We start from the raw sequence: 14705 nt of genomic DNA, 5'->3' as shown, positions 1-14705 counted from the left end.
GGGCCGGGAGTGTGGCTGGTGGCAGAGCGCTTGCCTAGCAGGCATGAAGCCCTGGGTTTGATTTCTCAGCACCACATACACAGAAAAAGCCGGAAGTAGAGCTGTGGCTCAAATGGTAGACTGCTAACTTTGAGCAAAAGAAGCTCAAGGACAGTGCCTAGGCCCTGAGTTCAAAGCCACAGGAAGTGGGGAAGGAGCTGGGCTTTGGCAGCTTTGTCTTGCTGCCAGAGTGAGACCAGCAGCTGAGCTGGGGCCTGGGCCCGGCAGAGTGAGACCAGCAGCTGAGCTGGGGCCTGGGCCCGGCAGAGTGAGACCAGCAGCTGAGCTGGGGCCTGGGCCTGAGTGAGACCAGCAGCTGAGCTGGAGCCTGGGCCTGAGTGAGACCAGCAGCTGAGCTGGGGCCTGGGCCCAGCAGAGTGAGACCAGCAGCTGAGCTGGGGCCTGGGCCCAGCAGAGTGAGACCAGCAGCTGAGCTGGGGCCTGGGCCCGGCAGAGTGAGACCAGCAGCTGAGCTGGGGCCTGGGCCCGGCAGAGTGAGACCAGCAGCTGAGCTGGGGCCTGGGCCCGGCAGAGTGAGACCAGCAGCTGAGCTGGAGCCTGGGCCTGAGTGAGACCAGCAGCTGAGCTGGGGCCTGGGCCTGAGTGAGACCAGCAGCTGAGCTGGGGCCTGGGCCTGAGTGAGACCAGCAGCTGAGCTGGGGCCTGGGCCTGAGTGAGACCAGCAGCTGAGCTGGGGCCTGGGCCCGGCAGAGTGAGACCAGCAGCTGAGCTGGGGCCTGGGCCCGGCAGAGTGAGACCAGCAGCTGAGCTGGGGCCTGGGCCTGAGTGAGACCAGCAGCTGAGCTGGGGCCTGGGCCTGAGTGAGACCAGCAGCTGAGCTGGGGCCTGGGCCCGGCAGAGTGAGACCAGCAGCGGAGCTGGGGCCTGGGCCCGGCAGAGGGCTGCGATCTTCTGGCACTGTCCTGCCCCACGGAGGGAGGGAGACAGTCTTGCCTGCAAGCCGGCCTGGCCTCCTCCTATCAAGACAGTCAGTGGTAATATGGTCTAGCTTCCTCCAACACAAACTCATGAACACTGAACTACTGCTCTAAGGAGAAATGCTTAAGTATTTCTCAGAGATCCTAGTATTAGAACCACCAAACTCATCCTGGTAGACAAGCCTCTGGTGATAGAGTAGCCCCAGCTAACACATTCTGGATCTGGGCTTCTAAGCCAGCTCATTAGGCTGAACACTGCCCAATTTGGTTTGATCAAGAGCCTGCATGTTTTCTCAAAGCATGACTTGAGACAGTGCAATAAGTATGATTCTGAGGTTTCCCATGCATTTTAGTGAGTGGCAAATTTGTAGACATGGAATCTACAAGCAGTGAGCAATGACAGTGAGCCTGAGAGACAGACTTGACCCCCTGCCACACCCTCCTCCGGCCAGAACTGCGCCCTTAGTGACCTACCTCCGCCCTGGCAGGCTGCCTTCTGTCTGGCTACTGCCCCCAACCTGCTGCATCTTGGATCTCTCGATGTGCTCCACGTAGGTCTGAATCATCTGTCAAGAGGGGTCTGTCATTAGTGCTGCCTGCCGGGCCCCAGTGTTATAGTCCACACTGTGCTCAGACGGAAATAGCCAAGTTCAGAGGAATGGATTTAACCAGACAAAGGCGACACCAGAGAAGGTGCTCCACTGGCAAATGGTAGACGTTAGGCTGCATCAACGCTCACTCCCTTGAACCCTGGGGCGGATGCCATGGTGCCTACCTCTGTGTGCCGCTGGTGCAGGGCATTGTACTCCTTCTTCATCTCCGACTCCCGCTCCTCCAGCCTGGAGACTAGAAGACACAAGCACTGTGGTCAGCTGCGCTGCCCACGGAGGGACTTACTACCTCTGCCCTGGGCCACAGCCAGACTCTAGCACCTGATGTGGACTGGTACAGCTTCCCTGCTCCACAGGAGGCAGGCTGTGACCAGTTTGGGTGACACATAGTATGTGCCACACATATGTGAGAATTCCCCACTCTTAATAATACCAGCAAGGTTCAAATGCATAAACGTGATTTCTCTTCAGAATGGCCAAGAATTCCTGAATCACCACTAAACTCACAAATGGTAGATGAGAAGGGAATGAGCACTTGGGGGCAGGAAGGGGTAGCTCAGTGGCAGACAATTTGCTTAGCAAGGAATTATTAGCACCACAAGAGAAACCGACAAGCTACCGTGAGAAACTCATGAAAAGAATTCAATGGCTGGGAAGGTGGCTCAGCGGTAGAGTGCTTGACTTGCATACATGAGTCCCTGGGTTCGATTCTTCAGCACCACATACACAAAAAAAGCTGGAAGTGGTGCTGTGGCTCAAGGGGTAGAGCGCTAGCCTTGAGCTGAGGGATAGCGCCCAGGCCCACCACCGACAAAAAAAAAAAAAAAAAAAAAAAAAAGGATTCAATGGAGTAACCTAAGACATATTAGATAGAATATCAAAGTCAACTAAGATGGAGCCAGTCTTACATGTGTACGGGTACTGGCGCCAGGTTGGGAAGGCCGCGTCTGGATGTGCCCCTCCAGGCTGCAGTGAGGCCCCTGTAAAGTGGGGCGCTGGGGAGGGGGGCTTGGGTCCCACAGGTGCCTGCCCAGTGGACTAACTAGCAGCAGTGCCAGTGACCCATTAGTGTGGCCACCAATACAGACAGTGGCCACGCTGCGTGGATGCCTTCCTCAGCCCCTCTATCCAACCTCTGTCCTCAGGCCACCAAGAGGGGAAGGGGACAAAGGCATGTCCTGGGCTCTGGTGGCACAGTGACATGGCCCACTGATTTTGACCTCCCGATGTCTGCTCGGAGAGTGAGGGGCAGGGTGGGATCTGTGCAGGCTCCAGGCTCGGAGGTTTCTCTGTCGTGATCAGCGGGTCCAACACTGGTAACTCGGGCGTCTTCTGCATGGGTGAGCTGCAGCCGACCCCATGTCTCTGGGGACTCGGCAGCCCCTGCTGGGCCGGGCCGGCCGCGGCTTGGGGCATTGCTGCGTGGCCAGTAAAGGTTGGGGGAGGGGTCTTTGTGCTTCTCTGTTCTGAAATTCTTCCTTTTCTTTCTTTTTTGTTTTTTTCCCACCTCCTGTTTTTTTCGGGGTGTTCATCTTTTTTTTTTCCTTTGGTCATGGGTCTGAAGTCTGGGCCTGGGCGCTGTCCCTCAGCTCTTCAGCTCAAGGCTAGCGTTCTACCACTTGAGCCACAGCACCACTTCTGGCTTTTTCTGTGTATGTGGTGCTGAGGAATTGAACCCAGGGCCTCATGCATGGGAGGCAAACACTCTACCACTGAACCACCTTCCCAGCCCCTCAGGGTGTTCATCATTTTGTTGTTGTCAGTCTCTCGGAGAAATTAAGTATTGGAACACGAACTCTCTTTTTGGTTGGAGAAAGCTGTGGCATTTCCCTACTGTCCCATCACCATCTTGGTCCCCCCTCCCAGGGTTATAACAAATTGGAGAGAGACTCAACAAAAGGGACTACCTTAAAATAAAAAGTTTCTGCACAGCTAAAGCTATAGCAACCAAGCTAGAAATTAACTGGGAAAAAATATTTACCAGCAATACATCAGACAAGGGGTTAATATCCAGTATATACAAGGAACTCAAGAAACTAATCCCTCCCAAACCTAACAATCCAATTACTAAATGGACAAGGGAACTAAAGAGACTTCTTAAAAGAAGAGATAAAAATGGCAAAGAAACACATGAGGAAATGTTTACCATCCCTGATTGTGAAGGAAATGCAAATAAAGACAACCCTGAGATACCACCTTACCCCAGTCAGACTTTAGGCCCACAGCCTAAAGTCAAACGACAAATGCTGGAGGGGATGCGGAGAAAGAAAAACCATATTACACTGCTGGTGGGAATGTACACTTATACAACCACTTCGGAAAACAGTATACAAGGACACATGCACCTCCATGTTTATTGCAGCACTGTTCACAATAGCCAGGATATGGAAACAACCCAGATATCCCACCACAGATGAATGGATCCAAAAATTGTGGTATCTAGCCGGGCACTGGTGGCTCACGCCTGTAATCCTAGCTACTCAGGAGTCTGAGATCTGAGGATCACGGTTCAAAGCCAGCCCAGGCAGGAAAGACTGTGAGACTCCTATCTCCAATAAACCACCAGAAAACCGGAAGTGGCTCTGTAACTCAAGTGGTAGAGCGTTGGCCTTGAGCTGAAGAGCTGAGGGACAGCGCTCAGGCCCAGAGTTCAAGCCCCACAACCGACCAAAAAAAAAAAAAAATGTGGTATCTATACACAATGGACTATTATGCAGCCATTAGAAAGGACAAAATAATGGCATTTTCAGGGAAATGGATGGAGCTAGAAGAAATCATGTTGAGCAAGGTAAGCCAAATGCAAAGAGACAAATGGCACATGGTCTCCCTGATAAGTGGATGTTTAATCCAAAATGTAAGATAATATGACAAAATTAACAAGACTTAAGAAACAAAGGACTTCCACTCATCTGGTCGAATCACTACTAAATAACCCCATGCTGCTGATCACATGTATGGTATATATGTGTACACCGGAGGGAAACCAGGAGGATGACACAGAACTAGAGGAAATCAGGGAAAAACATACAACAGCGGGACCCATCAGCTGCACTGGACATTGACCAAAATGAACTAAGCAACTCAATGGCACTTGTTAGTGGGAAAGAGGGAACAGCTGATGCTATGCAAAACAAAAGAAAGGTACATACCACCCAATGTGGAAGAAATAACTGAAGCTCATAGAACTCATAAATGTTATAGACCGTGATAGACAATTTGCTCCAGGAAAGTTAGAATGTGTTCGTTACTTTAACTGAGTATCACTATCCCACAATACTGTGAAATTTGGGAAATTATGTAACCACTTAATCACAATAAAAAATTAGGGAAAAATGAATTTAATGAATGTTGTGTTCCCCGCTTCACTTTGGTCTGCACTTTGCTCTGTGGTCTGGCAGCGTCCTGTGTTCGCGTGGTGTGACTCCTTTGTAGGTGCAGGCTCCTCCGCTCTCCCTCCAAGAGCCCATAGCACTGTGGACCCCAGTAGAAAGGACACCAGTGTACGTGTGACTTGCAGACAGTGGCATCAGCACACATGTAACTGAAGAGACATCAGTACTCAGTGTACATGTGATGCACAGACATCAGGACACATGATTTCCAAGCACTGTCACCCTGCACTCATGTAACTGACAGACACTGGCACAGAGTACAAGTGTCTTAGGCTTCAGCACCCAGAGTACACATGACTCATAGGAATTGGTGTGTGATCGTGTGACTCATCCACACTGACTGGCAACACACACACCAGTGGCTGTCAGAGGGAAGAGGACCCTGTATGCCCGCTGTGTTCTGAGCCTGGCCTCTTGTTCTGGTCCACAGAGGGAGGGACAGGCTGTCTGGGCATGTGTCCCGTCCTCAGGCTGGGCTGACCCCGTGAATCACTTCAGTCTGTAATCTGAGTCAATATTGTTTTTTCCTCTAAGAAAGTGGCTGGGAAGTTTTCACAGTGAAATGTTTTCAGTTTTCACAGTGAAATGTTTTCTTTTTCTTCTTTTCTTGTTGGTCAGTCCTGGAGCTTGAACTCAGGGCCTGGGCACTGTCCCTGAGCCTCTCTGTGCTCAAGGCTAGCACTCTACCACAGCGCCACTTCCTTTTTTTATGTGGTACTGTGGACTCGAACCCAGGGCTTCCTGCATGCTAGACAAACACTCACACTAAGCCACATTCCCAGCCCCACAATGAAATGTTTTCTACGCCAAGGAAGGATTATAGGCCTGTGTAATTACTGAGTGTTTTATCTGCACATGTCTAAATGGGCTGACTCACTTACTGCCCTGACCCACTGAGGCCATTTGCTTAGCACAGTGGCCTCCAAGTCTTTTTTTTTTTTGTCGGTTGTGGGGCCTGAACTCTGGGCCTGGGCACTGTCCCTCAGCTCTTCAGGTCAAGGCTAGCGCTCTACCACTTGAGCCACAGCGCCACTTCCAGCTTTTTCTGTTTATGTGGTGCTTGAGGAATCGAACCCAGGGCCTCATGCATGCAAGGCAAGCACTCTACCACTGAGCCAACCTCCCAGCGGCCTCCAAGTCTTGACCTGGGATAGACACCAGTCCAACTATCAAAGCAGTTGTTCCTCTTATTTGGCTTTAACATTTCAGAGAAATAGAGGCAGCTACCATCTAAGATAACCAGGGAAGCAGTGATGAGTTTCAGCCATCTAATTAAACCAGTATTAAATAGTTCCAAGACTACTGTTTAAATACAGTTCTGGAGACTAAAATAAATGTCTTATAGTAACATTCAAGAAACATCCCTTCTTCGCTGGGCCTTTGGGGCAGGGTTCTCCTACAGAACCCTTGACCAGTGATGATGCCCTCCATGATTCAGTAACTACAGTCCACTGCCACCAGTGCCACCACCACCACCACCACCAGCACTCCTTAGCTTACCCCGTGATGATGGGTGTTTGGTTCTATAGAACCATACATGCACCCAAAGGACCATGGGATTTACTTAAGTTTCCTATTTCCACAATGGAGCTGGGGCTGATGGAAGAAACAGAGTAGTGTGAAGAGATAAAATAAGCGATTGAGAAAAGGATGGTGAAAAATAAAATCACCACTGGGCCCCCTCCCCTCTTTTTTCCCTTGGAGACTTGACATTTGGCTTCTAGGCAGATATTACACAACTTGAGCCAAGCTTCCAGTCCTCTTTATGTTATTTTTCAGATAGGGTCTTCAACTCAGGGCCTGGGCACTGTCCCTGAGCATTTGTGTTCAAGACTAGTGCTCAACCACTTGAGCTACAGCTTCCCTACAAAATTTTAGTGTTTAGTTGGAGATAAGAGTCTCACAGACTTTCATGTCAGGGCTGGATTTGAACTTCAATCCTCAGATCTCAGCCTACTGAGTAGCTAGGATGACAGTTGTGAGCCACGGGCATCTGGCAGGTCTTGCATTTTTGCCCCAGCCAGCCTGAAACATAATTTTCCTGTTTAAACCTTTCCTTGTAGTTGGGACGACAGGCATGTACTTCCATACCCACATTTTTTTTTTATTGGTTGAGACGTGATCTTGCTAACTCTTTATCCTGGCTAGCCTTGAACAGTAATCTTGCAAGGCAATCTCTGTTGTAGCTAGCTAGTAGCATGCACAAACCACTGTGCCCAGCCCCCAATCTCTTTTTGGCAAAGGCAATTCTGAGCTACATCAATTCAACTGTGAGTCATCTCTCCCTCAGCCACTTACTCTGATCTGCATAGTTTTTGGCCTTCAACTCCAGCTGGCGTGTCTGGAACTCATAGTGCTCCACCTGGATTTGTAGCTCTTTCTTCTCTTGTTCCAAGGCATCTTCAAACTCGATGAATTTCTGCGTTTGGGAACAAGAGCAGGCCTGGTTAGTGTTTACGTTCAGGAGGTAACATCAGCCCTTTACAGGAAGGACCACAAGTGTCACAGACCCAAGAGGCCAATCACGCCTCTGAGGCCTGGAGCAGCCAGTGGGGGGCAGAGTGGGCCTCTCCTGGTCCTAGACCCTCCTCCATCCCTTTGCGGGGCCACTCCCTGCTCCAGGCAAACGTCAGCACAGACAAGGCCCGAGAACACACAAGAGGAATACAAAACTGTTCTGGAAGCTACTTCACCAAGGACTAGGAATTCTCGTACATGAGTATCCTCATGTACCTTGGGTTTGGTTAATGCCCCACTGTTGCCATCTTGAATTTTTAGCTTGCCTTGTGTGCGACAGAATAGAATTTTTCCCGTTACTCTTGTGCTCCCCCCCCCCCTCGGTTGTGGGGTTTGAACTCGGGCTTGGGTGCTGTCCCTCAGCTCTTCAGCTCAAGGTTGGCTATCGCTCTACCACTTGAGCCATAGCACCATTTCCGGTTTTCTGGTGGTTCATTGGAGATAAGAGTCTCACAAAAGCCGGGTGCCAGTGGCTCAAGCCTGTAACCCTAGCTAATCAGGAGGCTGAGATCTGAGGATTGCGGTTCAAAGCCAGCCCTGGCAGGAAAGTCCGTGACTATTACTTCCAATAAACCACTCGAAAACCAGAAGTGGCGCTGTGGCTCAAGCAATAGAGCGCTCACCTTGAGCTAAGAGCGCAGGGACAGCACCCAAGCCCAGAGTTCAAGCCCCATGACCAACCAAAAAAAAAAAAAAGAGAGACTCACAGACTTTCCTGCCCAGGCTGGCTTTGAACCTTGATTCTCAGATCTCAGCCTCCTGAGTAGGATTACAGGCGTGAGCCACCGTCACTTTGTATCTCTTCTTTTTAATTTTGTTTTTGAGAGAGGATTCCAATACAACTTTGCCTGGGCTGGCCCCTCCATCTTTCCTGTCTCAGCATCCCACGTGCTGGGATTACAGGTGTACACACCATGCCCAGACTGAAAGGCGATACTCTTGACAGATCTGAGCTGGAAGAGGTGGAGTGAAGAAGGCGCCGAGTGTGGCCCCAGCCTCTGCAGAGGCCCAGGCACGGAGGCAACGCCTGCTCCCACAGCATCAGGGTAGAGGAGGTGTGCCAACACTTGAGTTTTACTGAGTAGGAAATGGGAATATTATCAAAAAGATTCATTTGCAGAAAGCAAAATATCTGGATGGCTAAGAAAAAAAAAGACTTCTCAAAAGCAAGGAACACAAAGCTGGTAGACTTTACCGGGTGTGTCTGGAAGAGCGACTTGTGTGCACAGGTGCAGCTGTGACCCCATAGTGGAAGTGTTGTTCCCCCCGCCCCCCGCCCCACCTGTCCTGGGCTTGAACTCTGGGCCTGGGCACTGTCCCTAAGCTTCTTTATTGCTCAAGGCGAGTGCTCTGCCACTTGAGCTACAGTGCCACTTCCTGCTTTTTCTGTGTATGTGGTACTGAGGAATGGCACCCAGGGCCTCATGCATACTGGGCAGGCACTCTACTCTAAGCCACCTTCCCAGCCCCACAGTGTAAGTCCTTCCCATAGCAGCCCATCCCACGGCTCCATTTGAAAGATGACTCAGCCTGTGCCATCAGTGGGGGTGGGAAACCCCAGAGGAAGGGGCTGTGGGGGAAAGGCTATAGCAAGAAGGAAGCTGGATAAAATGAAGGGGAAAAAAGAAACAGAAAAACACCCTACAGCTTGAAAAATACAGGATTTTTTTCTTTTTTTTACAACTGTACAAAAAAATCAAATAAATGATTTTGAATAATTATCTGCGAATACCATCAGTACAAGAATTATAAACACGTTATTGATTGTTGAGCTGTGTGAGGGAAGGGGAGGAAAGGTGCTGGGGATTGAGCCCAGGGCTTCATGCACATAACCAGATGCTCAGTCAATGGGCTGACTTTGAACTGTGATATTCAGATCTCAGCTTCCTTAGTATCTAGGATTACAGGCATGAGCCACCAATACCCAGCTGAATAGATGGTTTTAAGCCATACTTCAACCTTCCCTCTCACTATCAATATCATATTTTAAAACAGTATTCAAGCCAGGAGCTGGTGGCTCATGCCTGTAATCCTAGATACTCACACGGCTGAGGGCTGAGATCTGAGAATTGTGGTTTGAAGTCAGCCTAGGCGGCAAAGTTTGTGAAATGCTTATCTCCAATTAATCACCAAAAAGCTAGAAGTAGAGCTGTGGCTCATGTGATAGAGCAGTAGCCTTGAGCAAAAGAAAGCTCAGGTACAGAGCTCAGGACCTGAGTTCAAGCCCCAGGACCAGCACCAAAAAAAAAAAAAAAGTAGAATGCCAGGCCTAGTGGCTCATGGCAGTTACCCCCACTACTCAGAAGGGTCTTGGTTCAAGGCCCAGATCTCTGGGACAAAGGCTGGGACTCTATCTCAATAAGCAATAAGCAGGCTGTGGTATATAAACCATGACCCCAGCTCCACGGGAGGAGAAGGTAGGAAGATCTCAGGCTAAGGCTGGCCCCAGTCGAAAATTCAAGATTGTACCTAAAAAATAGCTAAAGCAAAACAAGCCAGGTACAAGGTTCAGTGGAAGGGCACTTGCCTAGCAAGCACAGGCCCCGGACCTGATACTGTCAGGTACCCTAAGACCCCCCCAAAAAAACCCTACACAATGGAACTAGCATGGAGACATGTCTAATCCCACTGAGAGGCAAAGGCAGGAGGATCTTGAGTTTAAGGCCAGCCTGGAACATACAGTAAGACAAAAAACCCCAAACAGGGCTGGGAAGGCGGCTCAGGGGTAGAATGCTTGCCTTGCATGCATGAGGCCCTGGGTTCGATTCCTCAGCACCACATAAGCAGAAAAAGCCAGAAGTGGCGCTGTGGCTCAAGTGGTAGAACGTTAGCCTTGAGCTAAAGAGCTGAGAGACAGTGCCCAGGCCAGAGTTCAGGCCCCATGACTGACAAAAACAAAACAAAACCAGAAAAACCCCAAACAAACCATGGAATTGTTCTTTACACAATGGAACACCACAATGAGGGAGGATACAGGCAACAACTTGCAGAGTGAATAAAGCCAAACAAATCAAAGGCATATATGCCGCACAATTCCACGCCACAGACCTCTAGAAGATGCACACTAATCCAGTGTAGCAGCAAGCAGAGGTGGTTTCCTGCGGGCAGGGAGGCAGAGGACAGGACTGCAGAAGGGAATGCCTGGGTGGTGGGCACTTTTCCCTCCTTTATTGTGGGGACGACACACTCCTCAAACTGGGCACTGAACATGTGTAGCTGGGCATGTCAGCGGACCCTCAATGACAGTGCTACGCCCCTTCCCAATAAGAGAAGACTACTAGAGAAGGAAGGCCAGGCCTCCATCCTATTCCTGACAGCACTTCCCAGTGCAAAGGCTTTCCCAGCAGACACCCCAGCCCTGCAGGATTTCATCACCTCCTCCCTGCCGTTTCCTAGACAGCCGACACCCGACACCCTGTCCTGCCCGCCCCGTCTTCCACTACCTGCTCTTCTATAGCAGCAACCCACGATCTCTGGAATGTATCCACTGAAAAATTCCAACCACTGCTAAAGCATCTTCCTTTCTGGCCTGAAACGAACGATTATCTGCCCTCTCTAAGGCAGGGAGAGGCAGTGACAGCAGCCATTTGCTGCTCCAAATACAGTCCCTGACCCTCAGACCCAAGCGGCGTGTGGAGAGGTGGAAGCCGGCTTGCCTTCTCATCTACACAGGCTGGTAACTTTCCAGTGCAGAGCCCGGGAGGAGAGCGCAAGAAAAGAAAGGTCACGAGCGGGAGGCCCAACAGAGGGCTACTGGGGACCACTCAGGCTGACCTGGTACCATTAGATGCTAGGAGTCAGGAGGAGACAGGAGTGGCTGGGTAAGCCCTAGAGGACAAGGCGCTAGAGCAGCACAGACTGGGAAGTGGAAGTCCAGGTCCCTCCCAGTTCAGGGGAAACCTGAGCAAAGCAGAGCCTCTAGGTCAGCGCCCCTCCCAGACACCCGTCTCTCCCAGCGCCAGAGGCCACAGGCTCAGCAGTCCTGGTCCTTCCTTCCTCCATCTGGTCACCTGCTCTCATGAAAACCGTCCGGGGAGTATATCCTGCAAAGTGACAGAGCTGCACTGTCATACGCCAAGGTCACAGAGAGCAGAGAACAAGGGATTACTCCAGAATACAGGAGGCTGCAGGGGTAGGCAGGAGCCTGGGATCTCAGCAACATGGGAAAACATGGTCATTTTGCCGTTTTTTTCTGTATATTAATTGAAAGCAGAACATTTAAAAGTAGTTGTATTTAAATAAGGACTCCTGATTTTGGAGGAACTGGTTTCCATTGGTGCTTGGTCCCACCGCCAGTCTGCCGGGCAGCAGACGGGAGATGTCCAGAGGCTCCCAGCCTCAGGCCGGCTTCCCCCATGCTTTCTGGCTGGCAAGCACACTTTCTGCTCATGGCTCCTGAACTTGTTTCCATCTTTCAAAGTGGTGGTGAGACGGCATGTGTGTTCAGTGATTCAGTGCTTGTCTAGTGCACTCAAAGCTCCGGACTCAATCCCCACTGACACAGGGGATCTATTCTTTTTCTTTTTGTCAGTCATGGGGCTTAAACTTGGGTCCTGGGTGCTGAGTTCAAGACTAGCATTCTGCCACTTTGAGCTAAAGTGCCTCTTCCATTATTGTGGTCTCATGGACTTTCCTGCCTGGGCTAACTTCGAACTGTGATCTTCAGATCTCAGTCTCCTGAGTAGGGTTATAGGCGCAAGCCATTGGCGCCTGTGGAGAATTATTTTTTAATACAAAAAAAATTTAAAAAAAATTTAAGTAAATGCAACTCTGGTACTGCTACACTGGGCCAACTAACTTACTTTTTTTTTTCTTTCTCTCTTTCTTGCTTCCTTCCTCCTCTTTCTCTCTTTCCTTCCTTCTTTTCTTTCTCTCTTTCTTCCTTTTTTTTTTTTTTTTTTGGGTCCGGTCGTGGGGCCTGAACTCTGGGCCTGGGCGCTGTCCCTCAGCTCTACCACTTGAGCCACAGCACCACTTCTGGCTTTTTTTCTTTTTGCTTATGTGGTGCTGAGGAATTGAACCCAGGGCCTCAGGCATGCAAGGCAAGCACTCTACCACTGAGCCACCTTCCCAGCCCCCTCTTTCTTTTTTTTTTTTTTGTCCATCATGAGCTTGAACTCTGGACCTGGGCACTGTCCCTCAACTCTTCAGCTCAAGGCTAGTGTTCTACCACTTGAGCCACAGAGCCACATCTGGCCTTTTCTGCTTATGTGGTTGGTGCTAAGGAATCGAACCCAGGGCCTCATGCATGCAAGGCAAGCGCTCTACCACTGAGCCACCTTCCCAGTCCCTGGACCACCTTTTGGAGGCAATGAGGAAAAGCAGCTCTGGCTACCACCTTTCAAGAGCTTCATCTAGAAAAATCAATGTTTAAGACTGCTCTCAGGGGCTGTGGGTAGAGCTCAATGGTACAATGCCTTGACTAGAATGGACTAGGTTCCAGACTGGATCCCTCACATAAGGATGAACTTACTATTTGTAATATGGGACAAGAACAAGAAATTCTGATTCAATCTATTCACTTATGAAAGGAGGATTTTCTTTTCTCCCAGCTTAATTCTACCTTAATGTTCTTTTGTGAAATAGATTGCTTTTAGAAAAACAAGTCTTGGGACAAACTCTCTCTAGCAGGCACTGGTGGTTCATGCTTGTAATCCGAGCTTCTCAGGAGGCTGAGATCTGATGATCGTTGGTTGAAGCCAGTCCATGCAGAAAGTCTGAGATTCGGCTGGGCCCTGGTGGCTCACCCCTGTAATCCTAGCTACTCGGGAGGCTGAGATCTGAGGATCATGGTTCAAAGCCAGCTCAGGCAGTAAAGTCTGTGAGACTCTTCTCTCCAATTAACCACCACAAAACCGGAAGTGGCGCTATAGCTCAAGTGGTAGAGCGCTTGCCTTGAGCTGAACAGCTCAGGGACAGCACCCAGACCAAGTTCAAGCCCCATGACAAAAAAAAAAAAAAAGTCTGAGACTCTTATTTCCAACTAACCAGCAAAATGCCAAAAGTAGAAATGTGATTCAAATGGTAGAGAGCCAGCCTTGAGAGAAAAAGCCAAGGAAAGCCTGGTGCTGGTGGCTCACATCTGTAATCCTCACTACTCAGAAGGCTGAGGTCTGAGAATCACAGTTCAAAAGCCAGTCTAGGCAGGAAAGTCCATGAGATTTTTATCTCCAATTAACCACCAGAAAACTGGAAGTAGCACTGAGGCTCAAAGTAGTAGATCGCTAGCCTTGCCCCAAAAGAGCTCAGGGACAACACCCAGGACCCAAGTTCAAGCCTCATGACCAATAAAGCCAAGGGATAGTGTAAGGCTCCAACTTCAAGCCCCAGTATTAACAACAAAAATTTTCCTCTGTTGGGGATGGGAAGGTGGCTCAGTGGTAGAGTGCATGCCTTGCAAGCATGAGGCCCTGGGTTCAATTCCTTAGCACCACATAAGCAGAAAAAGCCAGATGTGGAGCTGTGGCTCAAGTGGTAGAACACTAGCCTTGAGCTGAAGAGTTGAGGGACAGTGCCCAGACCCAGAGTTCAGGCCCCATGACCGGCAAAAAAAAATTTAAAAAAATTAATTTTCCTCTGTTTACATGCTTTCTTCACATAGCATAAAAACCAAATCATCAGCTCATCAGCTGATATCTGCATACATGTCTCATGGCCAGAGAACCTGCCTGAGGTGCTTGGGATGAGTGGAGGGCTGCTATGAGCAGTTTTTTTTTTTTTTTGGGGGGGGAGTTTGTTTTTTGTTTTAGAATAGAATAATTTAAGGCAAATAATGACTAATACTGTTCCTCATTATTTTTCCTCTTATAGTTTAAGTGTTTGATCATGATAAGCAAAGAGGCTCTGCTGCCTGGGAACACAGTAAACACAGCCTCCCTCCAAGATTTATAAGATCATGGGTGGTCCTCTTGGTGCTAGCAGTCAAACCATTTTGTACCAGAACCTGTCCAATCAGAAATTGTCCAAATCACAACTACCAGGCACAGTCCATGAGACGCAAGGCTTGCCGAGCCCCCACTGGGCTGTGCTAAAGCCCCTTGCCATAGTTCTTCAGGGCACTGGAGATGGAACTAGCTTGTCACCTCTGGCAACCCACTCACTTGACGAGGGTGGACACTGGCCTGGAGACCGAGAGAAACTCAGTGGATGTGCAATCCAGGCTGGTACCTGAAGACTCCAGGATTGAGACCCTCTGCCAGGATCCCAGA

General features: G+C 49.8%; 1 protein-coding gene across 21 annotated transcripts in view; it reads right to left on the bottom strand.

Moving 5' to 3' along the window:
* Positions 1 to 14705, bottom strand: part of LOC138825415 (C-Jun-amino-terminal kinase-interacting protein 3) — a 42817-nt gene that overhangs the window by 24592 nt on the left and 3520 nt on the right. For all 21 annotated transcript variants that reach the window (XM_070019930.1, XM_070019933.1, XM_070019934.1 and 18 more), the window contains exons 2-4: positions 7279 to 7399; positions 1753 to 1823; positions 1452 to 1543 (exon numbers count right to left, since the gene is read on the bottom strand). In XM_070019930.1, coding sequence (XP_069876031.1) covers positions 1452 to 1543; positions 1753 to 1823; positions 7279 to 7399 — 284 coding nt within the window. The remainder of the gene's footprint in view (positions 1 to 1451; positions 1544 to 1752; positions 1824 to 7278; positions 7400 to 14705) is intronic.

Source organism: Dipodomys merriami, unplaced genomic scaffold (genome assembly GCF_024711535.1).
Source record: "Dipodomys merriami isolate MVZ:Mamm:240054 unplaced genomic scaffold, mDipMer1.0.p SCAF_137, whole genome shotgun sequence".
Classification (NCBI taxonomy): Eukaryota; Metazoa; Chordata; class Mammalia; order Rodentia; family Heteromyidae; genus Dipodomys; species Dipodomys merriami.
This window is presented reverse-complemented; position numbering and strand designations above follow the sequence as displayed.